This window comes from Eptesicus fuscus, chromosome 3 (assembly GCF_027574615.1).
Source record: "Eptesicus fuscus isolate TK198812 chromosome 3, DD_ASM_mEF_20220401, whole genome shotgun sequence".
Classification (NCBI taxonomy): Eukaryota; Metazoa; Chordata; class Mammalia; order Chiroptera; family Vespertilionidae; genus Eptesicus; species Eptesicus fuscus.
Genome location: NC_072475.1, coordinates 82,474,056 through 82,492,333, shown reverse-complemented (window position 1 = coordinate 82,492,333; position 18,278 = coordinate 82,474,056). Strand labels below are relative to the sequence as shown.

The 18,278-nt window shown below is 46.5% G+C and overlaps 1 protein-coding gene across 1 annotated transcript in view; it reads left to right on the top strand.

Moving 5' to 3' along the window:
* The window catches only part of EPHA6 (EPH receptor A6), a 1,030,425-nt gene that overhangs the window by 875,903 nt on the left and 136,244 nt on the right, over window positions 1–18,278 (top strand). Inside the window, exon 14 of the mRNA XM_054714059.1 lies at window positions 3,170–3,379. Coding sequence (XP_054570034.1) covers window positions 3,170–3,379 — 210 coding nt within the window. The remainder of the gene's footprint in view (window positions 1–3,169; window positions 3,380–18,278) is intronic.

Sequence of the window (18,278 nt, the reverse complement as noted above, 5' to 3'; positions counted from 1 at the left end):
CTGTTTTCAGTCAATTCCCAACAACTTCTTACTTGTTCTATATAATGAAAGAATGGGGGAAATCTAGCTATTTTCTGTTTGTTTGGGGGGTCTTTTTCTTTCTCCTACAGCTTTCCTAAACTTGTTCTTTGTTTATGCAATCAATTTTTCTTTTTCCTCAGTGATCTTTTTTTACCATATTTCCAGTTATCGCACACCTTTCATCCCACCCTAGGTGTTGCTGCCCTTCTGCCCACCTGTATGGCTGGTTCAGAGCCCACAGCTGTGGAAAGTGAATTCTATTTTCTTGCTAGTCATTGCTATTACCTTATTTGACTGTATTTCCCTCTTCTTAAAGTTTTCGAAATTAGTTTTTCTGCAAGTTGATTTGGTTGGTTCCCTCTATCCTTTATCTTTCATCACTTCCAGCTAGATTTTTCTTTCCTTTAAATGTCAAACAAATACATTTTGTTATAAACATAGTCAATGGTCAGCAAACTTGATGCTCACATTCATTGGATCCAGTGAAATAAGTTCAAAGACCATGGCGACCCTGAGCCCCGAGGGTGGCTGCGAAGATGGCCTGCTGGACACTCAGGCGCTGGGCGCCAGTGGGCAGGGGGAGAGGAGAGGGAGGACAAAGCCCTCCGGGTGCCTGGACTTCACCGCGGCCGGGCCAAGCGCCTGTTGACTCGCCAGGTCAGACTGCATCCTGCATAGCTGTCCTGACTTGGGGGGGGGGGGGCCAGGGGGGCGGGCAGGAGGGGGGCGGCTGACCCCAGAGACGCTGGTTGAGGCTAAGGAGGAGCCCGTGGAGGTTCCCGAGGACCTGCCTGTGGCCGTGGCAGAGACAGTGCCCGAGGAGCCCCGGCCCAGCCTGGAATTGGGCGACTGTGATGTGCCCCGTGGGGAGGGCCAGTGTCTGAGTCTGGAGGCCCAGGAGGCTGCACAGTGCCCGGCAGTGCCTGCTTCCTGGAAGAGGAGGGCTCCGACCAGTTCCTGCCCAGCCTGGAGGACCCGCTGGCTGGCACGAACGCCCAGGCTGCAGCCGCAGAGCTGCCCCAGGCCAGGCCTCTGCCCTCCCCGGGCGCCGGGGCCCAGACCCTGGAGCAGCTGGAGGCCGCGCAGAGCCCAGCCCGGTGCTGGAGCAGAGCTCCCTGCCCGGCATCGCCCAGCTGAGCGAGATGGCGGAGCGGGCGCTGGAGCAGAGCAGCCAGGAGGGGGCAGGTGCCGGCGCGGCCCCTGCGGGGCCCTCGCTGGAGAGCCTGTTAGCCCCGCGGCCTCGTGCTCACGGAGGTGCTGGACAGCCCCTTCCGGACCTGGACCCCTCAAAGCCTGCGCCGCCCGCGGGCGCTGAGCCCCAACAGGAAGTAGAGTTGGATGCGGAAGGAGGAGGAGCGGATGTTCGCCCGGAAGTCCTCCCTGGAACACGTGGAGCTGGACTTCCGGATGCGCTGGCCGAGGAGCAACCGCAGGACGAGGAGAAGCCCGGGAGCTGGAGAGGCTGCGGCGGTGCGAGTCCGAGCTGAGCAGCTGCCCTGCCAACATCGGTGCCTGCGAGCTGGGAGCTGGGAGCTGGGAGCTGGGAGCTGGGAGCGGGATGAGGAAAGACACAAGGGCCTGAGGAGGAACACGATCCCCTCGTGGGGGCGGCAAAGCGAGAGGGGGGAACCAGCCTTGGGACGAGCATGAAGCCCCGTGGGATGTCATGGGTCAGCTGAGGAGGAAGAAGAAGGTGGCCAGCGAGCAGGAGCAGGAGGCCAGCAGGCTGGACCCGGCCCTCTTCCTCTCAAGGCAGGACAAGCTGAGGTCCCTCAAGTTCTCGGACAGTTGTGGGGGGTCAGGGCCGAGGGGGGCTGCAGCAGGCACTTGACGCCTATGGCAGCCGCGGGGCAAGGGCAGGAGGGCGCTGGCCGAGGCCGAGGCCTGTCTCTCAAAGGCTCCGGAGAAGGAAACACAAATGGCCGCCTAAGCCGGGAAGATGAGGTGCGCTTCGAGGCCAGGAGCCAGCCCCAGGCGCCCGCTCCCCGTTCTCCCCGTTTGCCTCGGAAGTGAGCAGCTACTCCGACAACACGGACTCTGAGGAGGAGGAAGAGCTTCTGCAGGACGAGAGGTCCCCCGAGGCCCCTCCAGCTCCACACTGACCCCTTCCCTCCTGCGCGGCGTGGAGGCCACGAGCGGGCGGCGGGGCCCCTGCGCAAGGGGCCTGGACTCCGCAGCCCAAGCCGGCGGGCAGGAAGCCGCCGTTCTCTTTGCTGCTTCAGGAGGTCGAGGCCCGCTCCTCCTCCGGCGATTCTTCGGAGGACTCGTTTGACCCAGGTTACCAGCTCCAAACACACCCCCCTTCCATGGTTTATAGCGGGAGCGAGCCGGGTGCAAGCAATGGCGCCCCTGGGCGGCCGTCTCAGGTCGGGTCTTGGCAGCAGAGCCTGCCATGCAGCCTCGATCGGCTTTATTTGTACCTGTATCGTTGTGACAGTACCACGGCTAGGTCTTTTTGAGCTTTTATACGGACCAATTTTAGTCTTCACTGAAAGATGAGACAGAGGGGGGAAGACCAGGACACAGGCTTTATTAGAGGAGAAGGACCCATGCCGGGCTGCCTCGCAAAGGAAGAGAGCACATGTGCAGGAGTGAACACGCCTTTTGAGGGAAGGGATGGGAAGGGATGGGGCTTAGGGTACTCGGCAGGCACTGATTGGTGGTTTCATATAAGGCACATGACTAGGCACTTAGATGCTTAGGAATTGGGGGCTTAGGGTATTTGGCAGGTGCTGATTGGTGGTTCAATGTACAGTCCATATAAGGTGCCTGGTTAGGTGCTCAGGAATGTCCAGGCTGCAGGTACAGTTTACGTCATACTCCGTCCATCAGTTGGGGGAAGGGAGGATCTATCATTCACCTTCCTCCACTCCCCGCTCTGCCACCCCATTCTGGCCTCCCTGTCCCCTGGACCGCAGGCCGGGTGGGGGGCTTGGCAGGGGCCTCCCGGGGACGTTTTGTAAATGGAACTCTGTCCTGTGGGCCTGTGACTTGATGTTTGTACTTCGGTTTTGGTAATACCGAGCTTTATTCAATATATCAAGTTCTCTTTTAACTAAAAATAATAATAAATAATAAGTTCAAAGATTTTATTTAATATCACACACACTATATTAAACCAATGTAAACAATTGTGATTCTCTTTCAGAAACATGATGGCCACTTCACAGTCATCCAGTTGGTGGGTATGCTTCGAGGCATTGCATCAGGAATGAAATATCTTTCTGATATGGGTTATGTTCATCGGGACCTAGCCGCTAGGAATATATTGGTCAACAGCAACTTAGTGTGCAAAGTCTCTGATTTTGGTCTCTCCCGGGTGCTGGAAGATGATCCAGAAGCTGCTTATACAACAACTGTAAGTTTGCATGTTCTTTTCTATTATAGCTCGTTTGCTTTTATTGTTTTTAATGTCATTAGAGTATTTCTGCTTTTGGTTTTCTAATTTTCTGCTCCTGTCTGTCATTTTCCCAATTTAACATCATTATTTAGTTGAAAAAATATTTTCTTTATCTGAGTGCCTGATTTAAAACAAAACCTTCTTATATTTAACTTTTATTTCTCCCATTTTACTGGGACTTTATTTTAACATATTCCTGAGGCCCGTGCCTTCACACAAATCTGCCTTTGCCTGAGATATTCTTGATGCTTCATAAATTATCTCCTTTAAATCAAGTTTTGTGCGTTGAAGAATGGTGTAATCAATTAAGTCAGTGATAGTGACGAGTCAATGGTTATGAAGTAACTTTTTATTCCTCACAGCAAATGCTTTGGAATGATCTGATCATACTTAAAAATGAATAAGATAGGTTTCTCTGGAGATATAAAAGTACACTCTAAACCTTTACTTGAACAATTCTTGGGGAAAATGTGAACAGGAATAAAAGACTAAAACTTTAGAGCCAGGGTGTTGTATGTCAATTATATTAACTTAACTCAAGAATATATTGTTTAAGCATTTCTGATCACCTCAAAACCATTTCATCCCACTGATCATTTCGGTGATTGTTTTAAGAGTTCAGTCTCAAAGTCTCTCTTCCGTTATCTTAAAGCTAACATTTTATAGAATTATACTATGTTCTGTCACTTTTTAAACAAAACCCTTTCCATTGACTCATTTGATAGCTTCAATGAGAAATAAGTCAGTAAAATTATTCAAGATGTTTTATTCTCTTCTCTTTTTCTAATCTTACACATTATTCTAAAAGACACAAATCTATTATTTAGTTGCCTTTTACTTCATTTTCTATGAGATTTTTTAAAATTTCACTGTAAAAAATTACTTCAGATTGGATGCAAGTTTAATATTATGAATGAAAGAGGTTATGCCCTTACTATGTTGGCTTTGTAGAAATGGTCTATATTAATTTATCAGTGATATTTTCATTAATTTCTCCAACAAAGAAATACAGTTCTAAGGAAAATAAATTAATCTCTCAGAGTCTGATGTGTAAGAGAGCAGTATCTATTGATCTTTTAATTCGACAAAAAAAACTTCATAAAAATAAGTCTATCAATTGAAAATAAATTACTTATTTTAGAAAAAGCGTCTTTTCAACTCCATTTTCTAATTGGGAATGTCATAATTATTTTCTTTTCTTCCAAGGACTTTATTTCTTCTCTTTTATGTTTATAACTATATAACTTAAAGCAACTTTTCAAGTTATAGAACAATTCATATAAGATTTTTCTCTTATGCATATTATTTCCAACATTGGAGAATAGTGTTTAAAGTTATATAATTATTTTTTTAAGTTATATAATTATTATAAAACATAATATTTTCAAAATTGCAACAAATACTATCTATAAAAGGAATAAAATAAAATAAGAAATAATACTAGATTCTTTGATGCTTATATAGATATACTTGAAATTCCTTGTTAATATTTCAACTGGCTTTTAAAAAGAAGAATCTCATAACTAAATTTAGGATACTAATAAAATTGGCACGGTAACCCAAATCTTGAAGTATGTATATGTTTTGTTTAGTCAGATTTGACATATATATTCTAGGCATGTTCTCTGTCTGATATGATTACAGAGGCTAAGAAGCCTAGACCAGTACTATCTTAATTTAAATTTGACTACAGAATTAAACATCAAATGAAGTAACCAGTATATTAACACTCTAAAGCAGTGATGGCGAACCTATGACACGCGTGTCAGCACTGACACGCATAGCCATTTCTGATGACACGCGGCCACATGCCGAGGATGAAATATTTGCTGCTCCTGAGGATGAAACATTTGCGACTAGAGTCTTGGAGTTAGTTTTTTCCTCAAAGTGACACACTACCCGAGTTATGCTCAGTTTTTTGGTGAAGTTTGACACACCAAGCTCAAAAGGTTGCTCATCACTGCTCTAAAGAATGCTTCTTAAAAGCTATAGATGATGCCTCAATTAAGAAATGTTCCTGGATTTAACAGGTATCAATTGAACGGTAAATAATGTAATCAAGCACATTTTTTAAAAATTTCAGAAATACCTAACTGTTCAGGGGATCCCGGGGTACTAAATATCATACACTGATTACTCAACGTTTAATGAATATGGACATTCACTACTTACAATGGCAGAGTTCTTGCCTTCATGAGCTTACCCTTTGACAGGGTAGAAAGACTGATGTTTCCTTACATTAATTATGTCATAAAGGTCTGAAAAATAAATATGGAAGTACAAAAAAAGCAGAGGTCTGGAGAAGGCATCACAAAAAAAGATAAAATTTGAACCATATATTAAAAGATTTCATTAGGCAGAGAATTGGGGGAGAGGTCCAGAGAGAGGAAACAGAAAGATGAAAAAGATTTGCAAATTTGGGGAAGTAAATGGCCACGTTGATGAAACCATGGACCGTTTGGAATGAGGATGAGGAACAGTGCAGGGGTCAGGTTGTGAAGGTGGTTGGGTGGTACTTCAAGAAATATGGAGGTTTTTCTATAGCAAGAGATAGACATTGATTGATTTAAATAGGAGAATAACAAAATGCATGCATGTCTTAGAAGATATTATTGACAACAGTGTGAAAAGGGAAAGGGAAGGGGGAGGGGATGAAGGACAGAAGGACTGGTAACTAGGAGACTGCTTAAAGCCTTGCTGCTATGGCTCAGAAAGGCTATATGGACTTAAGTCACAGGTACTCTGTCTGTCTCCACATAATGCCAGATTGAGCATGGCATACTGCTGAAATTCTGTGTAAAATTTTCAGGACTTCATATAAATATACTTAGGCCCCAAATACTTTTATTTCCTGTTAAAAAATAAAATGAAATGGTTAGAAAACAGCCTAGTGAAGATGTATCTTAATTCAAGCAAATCCTGAATAATAAAATACAAAAGAAGAATGATCATTTATTTGAAAATGATTCTTTGTTTTATAAAAACATTTATAGCAAGCTTCATTGATATGTTTTTTAAAGTATGACTTCATTTTTTAAAGTTATGTTTCTGAGAACATATCTTTTACCCAAAATTACTTTGATTTTTTTTCTCTTGCTGTGTAAGTATAATTGCTATTTCCTCATTATTTATAAATGGTTTTATAATCTGTGTTAAGAATGGTTAGGAGGTAAGGGAGGAAAGTGGAGGGTTTTTCAATCAGGAAGACATGGATAAAGTTGTTTTTTTTTAATCTTCAAGAAAGTAATTCTTAGAACAGTACGCAACATGGACATTTTCCATTAAGATGACTTGACCAATTTAGAGAGCCACTTATCACAGCAAAGAGCAGTAAGAACTGGTTAAAAGACAGGCTGAAAGTGGTCTCTCCCTCCCAGGACCTTGCCTGTGCTGTCCTCACTTCTTTCCCCACAGGCATGCATCTCCTAAACTCTACAGGGCCCCATGAGGCTTGCAACCAGGACAGCAATGGGTAGCTGCAGTTCATCCTGGGCAAACCTCCTGAACCTGTCCCCAAGACCCTCTTTCTCTGACTTCTTAATGAGCCAAAGCAGACCAGCCTAGGCTCATTTCCCAGCCCTTTCTCTTTTTTTTTCTTTAAAATACATTTTTACTAGGGGCCCGGTGCACGAAATTCGTGCGTGGGGTGGGGAGGGTCCCTCATCCCAACCTGCACCCTCTCCAATCTGGGAGCCCTCAGGGGATGTCCTACTGATGGCTTAGCCTGCTCCCCGTGATTCTCTGCTCTCTGCAGACCTGCCTGCTTGATGCCACCACAGGCCCTGGTGTCTGCTCTCTGTGGGGGCCTGCTTGCCCTTAGCCGCCAGGGCCAGGAGCAAGCAGGGCCCTGCTGTCTACTCTCTGGCTCGCCGTCGCAGGGGCAAGCAGAGCCCTGCTGTCTGCTCGCTCACTGCAGGGGACTGCTTGCCCCTTGTTGCCACAGCCAGGGGCAGGCAGGGCCCTGCTGTCCCCTGCAGTCTGCTGTCTGCTCACTCGCTACAAGGGACATTCCTGCCCCACCCCTGGCCACTTGCACGCACGATGGCTCAAAGCACCTGGGTCCCGGGGATGTTCTCACCTCGCCCCCGGCTGCTCCACACCTGCGCGCGTAGGCCCGGGCTGCTCAAGGGTCGTTCCAGGACCCTGGCTGCTCCGGTCCTACACGCAGGCCTACAGGCTCAGCGCGGCCTGGGTCCCAAGGACACCTGTCCCCAGGACGCAAGCTACTTGGCGCCGGCGCGCGCAAGCAGCCACCCTGCCCCCAGCCACTCTGCACCTGCATACACAAATTAACCCACCATCTTTGTTGGGCTAATTTGCATACTCACTCCTGATTGGCTGGTGGGCATCGCAGAAGTACAGTCAATTTGCATATTTCTCTTTTATTAGTATAGGTTGATTTCAGAGAAGAAGAGAGAGATAGAAACATCAATGATGAGAGAGAATCATTGATTGGCTACCTCCTTTACACCCCCCTACTGGAGGTTGAGCCTGCAACCTGGGCATGTGCCCTTGACCAGAATCGAACCCAGGACCCTTCAGTCTGCAGACCAACACTCTATCCACTGAACCAAACCAGCTGGGGCTCCCAGCCATTTCTTCTTTTACATCCCAGCTTTAATAAGCATCCTCTAAACTTAAAAAAAATAAATAAAAGACAGGCTGGAAAGATGGGGTGACCAGTGTGAGTCCAGTACTGTTTATTATACTGAACTGGTCAGTCAGCACGTGGCAGGTAAGCAGAACAGCCTTTGGAGCCAGAGGCTGAAAGAGATGTGACAAGACAGATTACTCTGCTGATATGAGTCCATTAGCACACTACTTAGAAGACATACATGTAATAAACACAAACTTATTATTTACACTAGAGGCCCAGTGCACGAAATTCGTGCAATCCTGGTGGGATCAGGCCTAAACAGGCAGTCGGACATCCCTATCACAATCCAGGACTGCTGGCTCCCAACTGCTTGCCTGCCTGCCTGCCTGATTGCCCCTAACTGCTTCTGCCTGCCAGCCTGATCACTCCCTAATCACTCCCCTGCCAGCCTGATCGACGCCTAACTGTCCTCCCTGCAGGCCTGGTCATACCTACCTGTCCCCCCCTGCAGGCCTAGTCGCCCCCAACTGTCCTCCCCTACAGGCCTGGTCCCCCCCAACTGCCCTCCCCTGCAGGCCTGGTTGCCCCCAACTGCCCTCCCCTGCAGGCCTGGTTCCCCCCAACTGCCCTCTCCTGCAGACCTGGTTGTCCCCAACTGCCCTCCCCTGCAAGCCTGGTTGTCCCCAACTGCCCTTCTCTGCAGGCCTGATCACCCCCAACCGCCCTCCCTTGCAGGCCTGGTCCCTCCCAACTGCCCTCCCCTGCTGGCATGATCACCCACAACTGCCCTCCCCTGCTGGCCATCTTGTGGCAGCCATCTTGTGCCCACATGGGGGCGGCCATCTTTGACCACATGGGGCGGCCATCTTATGTGTTGGAGTGATGGTCAATTTGCATATTACTCTTTTATTAGATAGGATTATAAAATACACTAAAGTAAATAAAAGGATGATATTTATGAGTAGACATAAATAGAATTTCTTCCTACAACTTAAGAGTGTTTTTGCCTATACTGCTTTAGGTGTGAGACCTATTTGTTCAATATGCTTTAAGGCCCTATTTCTTGGAGGGCCAATAACAAAAAATAAAAGGATTCCTTTTTTTTTATTTTTGGAAGTTTTTTTTAATTAAATTTATTGGGGTGACATTGGTTAATAAGATGGGTTTCAAGTGTACAATTCTATGATATATCATCTGTATATTTCATTTTGTGCCCACCACCCAATGTCAGATCTTCTTTCATCACCATACACTTGATCCCCTTCACTCTTTACCATCCCCTTCCCCCTTCCCTCTGGTAAATGCCATACTGTTGTCTGTGTCTATGAGATTTTGTCATAAAGGGATTCTTGAGAGTAGATAAATGACTATACAGAGAGAGGACCAAGAGTAACCAAATATAGTTAAATAATATAGTAAAACCAATAGATGTGTGAACACCAAAGAAGCATGATGGCTACAGCAGTAGTAGCAGATTTTCCTGGTAAACCCTGTACTAAAATACATTGAGCCTTTGCAAAGGGACCTTAACAACTGGTAATGACGTGAAAACTAAGAAATGTGCACTGTGGGCTAAATACAGAAAAAATTTTACAAAAATAGGATCTAGCTGAGGATTAGGCCTTGCTTTTATATGCCAGTTCTATGAAAGCATACCAGTCACTTAGCAAGGGGAAATTGGTGAATGGTTATGAACCACAGCTAATGATACATATACAATAAGCAACACGTGTCTAATTTAATCTGCATGAAATTTGCTGAGTTTTGATTGTTCTCTGGTTATATGGTCTCCTATCTGGTTATAATTTTGATGCTAAGAAATCTCTTCCTCTTCTGAATCTGTCACACTTTTCAATGGAGAGCTGCTTTCTATCCTGTTGCAGAGCAGGAACTCTCTCATTGGAATGCCACTAAGTAACCAGACTTAAATATAGTTTGAAATGTAAAGCTTCTTTGCTCGCAAATAGGAAAATGAGGTCTTACTTACCTAAAATATACATTGAAAGATGTGTTATGGCTCACACTTATATATTTAAGTTTTATTTAAAATACAATGCCAGCTGCTGTTTAGATTTCTAAAAATTAGAATAATTCATTTTCTTATATTTTAAATATCGAAACAAAATGGAAGATCAGTTTATCACCAGATCTGCTAGAAATTAAGATTTGATTCTGACTTTCAGTTGTGTTCATTTTGTGTTACCCAAGGCGAATTTTGTTTTTTATTTTGACAACAGCAATTCCATACAAGTACTTTGAAATCCAGAACTTTATATTGGTAACACATAATGTTCATAATCACAGTTCTGTTAACTTGCTGGTCTATTTACTTTGCATTCATAAGACTTCTCCCTAGCTCCAACTCTTAACCTCCTCTATTCTACATAAAATATGAGAAAAGTCAAATCTCCTGTGATCTAAAAAGGCATAGTCTATATTCAATATGTAGATAATTATCTTATATAATAAAAGGCTAATATGCAAATTGTCCCCTCAGGAGTTCAACCTGGAGACTGGGAGTTCGATCACTTGCTATGACGTGTGCTGACCACCAGGGGGCAGCACAAAACATGGCAGGCTACCAGCGGCAGCAGCGGGGCGCTGAGAGAGTGAGGGAAGGAGGAGGTGTGGGGAGGCTGGGAGGCAGGGAACCGCGTGGTAATGGTGCACGGGCAGCAAGGGAAGGAGGAGGCAGGGAGGGGGGGAACCTGATTGGCCCTGATTGCCGGCCAAGCCTGGGGACCCTGCCTGTGCATGAATTTCAGGCACCAGGCCTCTAGTAGCAAATAATGGAGCAACAGGAGGGGGACATATTTACATGTGCATTTTAAAGTTGGAGAAAGATCTGAGCAACCTTCTTCCTTTACCTAATTCAAGTGTTTATAAATTGGCCTGACTTTTGACATGAATTTTTAAGTCTTAAGACACGCCCAGGTTGAAAAATAAATATTTTTAATAAAAGTGAGATAAAAATTATTTTATATCATTCTGTCTTTAAGTACTTTAACATAAGTAATTGAGATTTGCCTAGAGATCACATTTAACCTGCTAGTTAAACATACTCAGAATTTTCACTCATTTTTGTATCATTTAAATAAAAGTGTTAACTGTAAAAAGTTATACAGTAAGAAAAAAATTGAATGATTTCATTTAAAATCATTTACTAATGGATTCACTGAATAAAAGGACTTGTACTGAAAAATATTTCTGATTTCTTGAAATTTAAAAAATAACTTCTTATTCTTCAAACTTCTATTATAGGATGATCTGTCCATTGGGTCATTGATGGTAGAGGTGACATTGTGCTAACATATAGCATTTCATCAAATGCATCTTACATGTCTACCCTAGGTGAACCAGGCCCAACCTGAAGAATAACTTTTACTTCAATTTTTCCTTAAGATTTAGCCAAGCTAAAAGTGGAAGAAGTATGACAGCTTTGGACACAAGGCAGACCCTTAAATAGAGGACAATGAAACCTAGTAGCCCACAAAAATCTACATATCATAGCACAAACAGAATTCACTCAAAAAGTAAAGGAAATGACAGTTTATTCTTCAGCAAATGTAAATGTAAATTCAGTAGCCTGATTATAATGAAAAAAATGTAAATGTAAATTCAGTAGCCTGATTATAATGAAAAAAAATGTAAATGTAAATTCAGTAGCCTGATTATAATGAAAAAAAAGTGAGAAAAGTAGCAATGTTATCAGAATGCTGTAATGTGAAGATTTAAATAACTTTTTCAATGAAAAGGTGATAAACATAAACCTTGGAAGAATGAAAAAAAAAAATAAAGTCCTGGTCAGATGAATCAAATTCATCACTAGGAAAAGGACTGTGCTATTTGGGAAATATAACAAAATTATTCCTCACCAAAAACAAAAAACAAAAAAACAGTTCTCACTTGACAGAGACTATGATAGTTATTAATCAAAATGAGTCAAATATATAGACCATTATAATGAGCTGAAGAAGAAGAAATCGATATGCCAATATTAAGTTTCCTACTTTCAAAAGAAAAAAGTACCATTGAACCAGTAAGTAGATTAATTCATGAGAAGAAAACCTGACAGTTTTTACTTACCTCTGTCAATATAAACTTTTTTAAAGGAAATTTTTATGATCTAATATATAAAAGCTATATTCTCAGAAATTAATGTCTCCACACTTTGAACCCAAATGCCGGAAAACAAATTCACAACAATAGAGATGAAAGAGCAACAAAGCTTTATACTAAACCAGAGAAAACATGTGTTAAATGCAAAGCAAGAGTCATCTTCAATTACTGTTCAAGAGGTAAACACTATATGCACCAGCGAGGACAATCTTAAAAGCAGCAGGAGAAAAGCAGTTAGTTACATAGGAGGGATCTCCCATAAGGCTATCAGCTGATTTATCAACAGAAACTTTGCAGACCAGAAAGGATTGGCACAAAAAATTCAAACCCATGAAAAGCAAAAGTCTTCCCTGACCAGTTTCTCAATGGTTAGAGCACCGGCCAACGAACTGAAGGGTCATGAGTTTGGTTCCAATTAAAGGCACATACCTGGGTTGCAGGTTCAATCCCTGGCCCTGGTCAGGGTGCATACAGGAAGCAACCAATCAATGTGTCTCTCTCACATCAATGTTTTTCTCTCTTTCTCTCCCCTTCCCTCCCTTCCTCCCTTCCACTCTCTCTAAAAAGCAATGGGAAAAATATCCTTGGGTGAGAATTAACAAAACAAAAACAAAAATGCAAGGATCTACAGTCAATATTACTCTACCCAGAAAAGCTATCATTTATAATTGAAGGACAGATAAAGAGCTTCTCAGACAAGAAAAAGCTAAAGGAGTTCATCACCACCAAACCAGTATTACATGAAATATTAAAGAGTATTCTTTTTAAAAAAAAAAAACATTTTTTTGTATTGATTTCAGAGAGGAAAGGAGAGGGAGAGAGATAGAAATATCAATGAAGGGAGAGAATCATTGATCGGCTGCCTCCTGCATGCCCCCCTACTGGGGATGGAGCCCGCAACCTGGGCATGTGCCCTTGACTGGAATTGAACCTGGGGCCCTTCAGTCCACAGGCCAACACTCTATCCACTGAGCCAAACTGGTTAGGACTTACTGAGTATTCTTTAAGAAGACGAAGGAGAAGGGGAAAGAGAAAAAGATATAGATAATAAAATGACAATAAATACCTGTCAACAATTACTTTAAATGCAAGTGGAGTAAATGCTCCACTCAAAAGGCATATGATGACTGAATGGATAACAAAACAAAATTTTTATATATGCTGTCTACAAAAGATTCACTCAGATCAAGACACACATAGACTAAAAATAAAGGGATGGAAAAAGATATTTCATGAAAATAGAAACAAAGCAAAACAAAAAAGCTGGGGTAGCAATACTTATACCAGACATAATAGACTTTAAAACAGGCTATAACTAGGGGCAAAGAAGGACCCAGCAACTCCACTTCTAGGTATTTATCCAAAGAAACCTAAAACACTTAATTGAAAAGACATATGTATCCAGATGTTTATTGCAGCATTATTTACAACTAGAGGGCCGGTGCCCAAAAATTAGTGTACTGGGGGTGGGGGGGAGTCCCTTAGCCTGGCCTGCCCCCTCTCATAGTCCAGGAGCCCTCACGGGATATCCTACTGATGGCCTAGGCCCACTCCCTGAGGGGAGCAGGCCTAAGCCACAGTCTGGCCTCCCTCTGCGGGAGGCAACCGCCGATCAGGTATATACTTTCTGGAGGCAGCACAGACTCCTTCCTTATTTCTTTCCTCTGTGGTTAGAGAATAGGGGACTAAGAGGTGGAGTCAGAACTGTGGCCAGGCCTGGGGCTTTTGTAGGCAGCAGAAAAAGGGAGAGGGCTGGGGAAAGTCTAGACACTGTTTCCTTCAATTGCCCTCCCTTCCTCCGGGCCCCTCCCTTTGTTTTTTCCTTGTCATGGTGGATGCTCGGGCCTCGGACCAACAGGAGCCCGGCGGCGGTGGGGTTCACTTCTCTGATGAATGTACAGCCGCCTCACATTCCAAGCAGGGCTGTTTTCAAGTGGCTAAAGCGCTGGGAATCCACAGCTCCCGGCCTCTCCCCTCTCGGTTTCCTCCTTGGGTCTGTTGCAAACTTTCTGCACCGGCCTCTGCCCAGGCTCTTCCTTGAGGTCTCCGGGCCCACAGTCTGCGCTCGGGGAGGTCGCCCGGAGCCCGTTCCCCCGGGCAGGTGGGGCAGGGAGGCTGGCTTGGAGGGCTGGAGGAAGATGGCAGAGTAAGAGTTGGTATGAACCGGCGCCTGCTCAGCCAGACTTCCTAAGCTCCCCACCGGGCCCAGGCCAGGCCCCTTCCCTGCGCCGGGAGGACCCCGGCTGAGGTCCCCTCCCTGCACCCAGCGCCCTCCTCCCCGTCCACCACGGGGGCGGGAGCAGCTCGCCTGCGACACTCTGGACCCTGCCAGCCCGGCAGGCGGCAGCGCAGGCGGTGTGGCCTAGGGCGCCAGTGGCCATGAGCCTCCTCCCCCTCCCTGAAGAGTGTGGTGGGGTCGCAGCAGCTCGCGGCCGCCCCTGGGCACTGTGCATGGAGACACTGCTCACAGCTGAGCCGCCATCCGGCCTGGGACCTGTGGGGGCTGGGGTGGTCTCGGGCTCCTGCTGGCCCCACCGAAGCCAGACTCAGCTTGGCTGGCCGCCCCCACCACCTGAGGGCTGCGGGTGCCCTGCGATCCTAATTTATAAATTGGATAATTTATAAAAGCCCCAGGCCTGGCCACAGTTCTGTCTCCACCTCTTAGTCCCCTATTCTCTAACCCTCATGAATTGCCGCGGCCCAGCTGTCCCATCCCAGGAAGTGGCCGTCCTGATTGCCATGGCTCACTCCCCGGTGCAGTCAGGCCTGCCCGGCATGCATGTAGGCAGGAGCCGGGCCAACGAGGGGAGGGAGGAGGGATGCGCAAGCCGGGGCAGAAGCAGGGAACTTGGCAGTGTAAACACGCCCCACACACACACACATGCCGTGCCGGCCCCTCACACCATGTTCCCAGATCCCCGGGCACCGGTGCCGCACTCTTGGTCCTGGGGTGGGGGCGAGGGACCTGGAGCTGCGGCCCGGAGGCGGCCCACTCAGTGGTCAGTCAGGGAGGGATGTGGGGTGCTATGAGGCAGCCTCACACAAGTCCCCGACACTGCAGGTCCTCACCTTTCTCTCTCTCCCTGTGAGGTCAATGGTTCATCCCGCTCGGAATGCTGTACACACAGCCTGGCGTCCAGTTGAGCCTTCGGTCGTTATGGATGTTACCGACCCTGGGTTTTTATAAATTAGGATAGCCAAGATATGGAAGCACCTAAGTGTCCATATCTATACGGATGGACATAGATGAATGAATAAACAAATGGTGTAGATATATACACTGGACTATGACTCAGCCAAACAAAAAAGAATGAAATCTTGTTATCTGCAACAATATGGATGGACTTAGAGAGTATTATGCTGAGTTAAATAAATTAGAGAAAGACAAATGCCACATGATTTCACTTATTTGTGGAATCTTGAAAACAAAATAAACAGACAAGCAAAACAGAAACAGACTCAGGTACAGAGAACATTTTGACAGGTGCTGAAAGAGTGATTGAGGGGATGGGTGAAAAAGGTGAAGAGATATAGAAGTAAAAGTGGTAGTTATAAAATAGTCATGGGGATGTAGAGTACAGCTTATGGACTGTAGTCAATAATATTGTAATAACAATGTATGGTATCACATAGGTACTAGATTTATGGAGGTGATCACTTCATAAGTCATACACATGTCTAATTGTGGGGTTGTACACCTGAAACCAACATATTATTGTACATCAACTATAACTTTAAAATAAATAATTTTTAAAGAAAGTAAACAAACAAACGTAAGCCATGCTTTTGGAATACATCCATTTGTCATTTGTGCAAAGCATGTACAAAAACAAACTCGTTATAGGTAGGTGTAAGCCCTGTATCTTTCTCTCATGCATTCTAAAACAAGCACCTTGAGGCCTATACCTGGAAAGGCATTATTGAAGACTAGAAACCACCGAAAAACTCTTGCTATTCAGCACTGAAGGTTTGGTTTGTAACTTACCAGTAGTTTATTTTTTCTTCTAAAAGTCATGAATCCCTTTAGATTTGTGCAAAATTTTGGAGAGCATAAGATTTATCTTTTACATTTTTTTAAATTTCTTTATTGATTAAGGTGTCACATATTTGTCCTCATCCCCCCATTCCCATCCCACACCCCTCCCCACGGATGCCCCCACCCCCCTGTTGTCCTTAACCATTGGTTAGGCTCCTATGCATGCACACAAGTCCTTTGGTTGATCTCTCCCCCCTACCCCCACCCGCCCCTACCCTCCCTCTGAGGCCCGACAGTCCGATCGATGCCTCCTTGTTTCTGGGTCTGTTCTTGTTCATCAGTCTATGTTGTTCATCATTTCCCCTAGATGAGTGAGATCATGTGTTACTAGAAATATACTTATAAGAACCGAATGTGAGATGAGCAATAATAGTTATGCTGACAGGCAAATGAATCAGTCTGTAGTGAGTTTCTTTCTGGACCAACAGTTCTTTTGAGACCCAATTTCAATGTCCACCAGTTCCTTATGTGCACATGTCGGCACTGACTTTTCAGCTCTGGATGGTGGACAAATGGTGGTAATGCAGGTCCGACTCCCTCTGGTTTAGTCTCGCCCGGACCCAGGGGCACGGCTTCACCCAGACTCAGGGGCACGTGGCCTCACCCGGACCCGGGACCCAGCCTCACCCGGATCCAGGGGCGCACGGCTTCACCTGGACTCAGGTGTGCACGGCCTCACCCGGTCCCGGGATCCAGCCTCACCCGGACCCAGGGGCGTGTGGCCTCACCCGGACCCAGGGGCGCGGCCTCACCCAGACCCGGGACCCAGCCTCACCCGGATCCAGGGGCGCACGGCCTCACCTGGACCCGGGATCCAGCTTCACCTGGACCCAGGGGCGCGTGGCCTCACCCAGACCACAGGGCGCGTGGCCTCTCTCAGACCCAGGGGCTCATGGTCTTGCCCGGACCCGGGGGTGCGTGGCCTCACCCGGACCCGGGACCCAGCCTCACCTGGACCCCGGGGCACGTGGCCTCACCTGGACCCGGGACCTAGCTTCACCCGGATCCAGGGGCGCACAGCCTCACCCGGACCTGAGATCCAGCTACGCCCGGACCCAGGGGCGCGTGGCCTCACCCAGACCCAGGGGCGCGTGGCCTCGCCTGGACCTAGGGGCGCGGCCTCACCCGGACCCGGGACCCAGCAGGGCCTTGTCTTCTTGATCCCAATTCCTGTCGGTCAGTTCCCTCTCAGCAATTCCTTCGGCCATTTTCTCAAAGCTCCGGGGTGGCTGCCGCGGAACTTGCTGGGCGGTGGGCTCGGCGAAGCTCCAGTGCGCCCGGTGCGCGGCGGTGGGCTGGTCCGAGGTCGCTGTGGCGGCACTCGGGTCTGCAGCGGCGACCAGTCGCCGGGCGAGCGCACCTGGATCCGGGACCCAGCGGGGCCTCGTCTTCCCGATCCCAACTCCCATTGGTCAATTCCTTCTCAGCAATTCCTCCGGCCATTGTTCTGGATGGTGTCTGCTCTGTTTTCCAGTTATAGTTTCAAAATTGTTGTGGTAGGCAACAATCAGGCGTCTGCCCTATGCCGCCATCTTGGTCCTCCAGAAGATTCTTAAGTAACCTTATAAATGTGGTTCTGAACACTGGGTCGTCCATTAGTTTACTTTCCTTCATCCCTTCTATTCGTGACCTGCTTCGGTGTCTTCACCTTTTGGCTGCCTCCCTATAGCTCAGCTTCCCCAATCTCCCTAGGTGGTTGCTCTTGATACCCCCCTTTGTGGGCTGAGTGCAAAGTCTTGGTATTGTTAAGCCTTGATTGCTGTTGGTACACTGGGAGGATTTGACCTCCAGTCCAATTGGCTGTGAGAATCAGCTGTGTCTATGCCGGGAGACAGCCTTATTCAACTAGACTTGCAAAATTGTAAAAGCCTCTGTGCTCAGCTTGGATGGGGCGGAGTTTCAGGGTGGAGCCTACAGCCTTGTCTTCCCGTCAGCCCTGCCCTATGAGGTTCCTGTGTCTCAGTGTCCCTCTGTACTCCCTGCAAGAAACACCTCTGAGAGAAAAGCGCCCTGGAGTTTCGCCTGCTGCCAAACAGTCTAGTCTCTCCCCCAGTGAATCTGGATTCCCAGATTCTCGCCCGGAACTGGGTTTCAGTGTAGTCGGA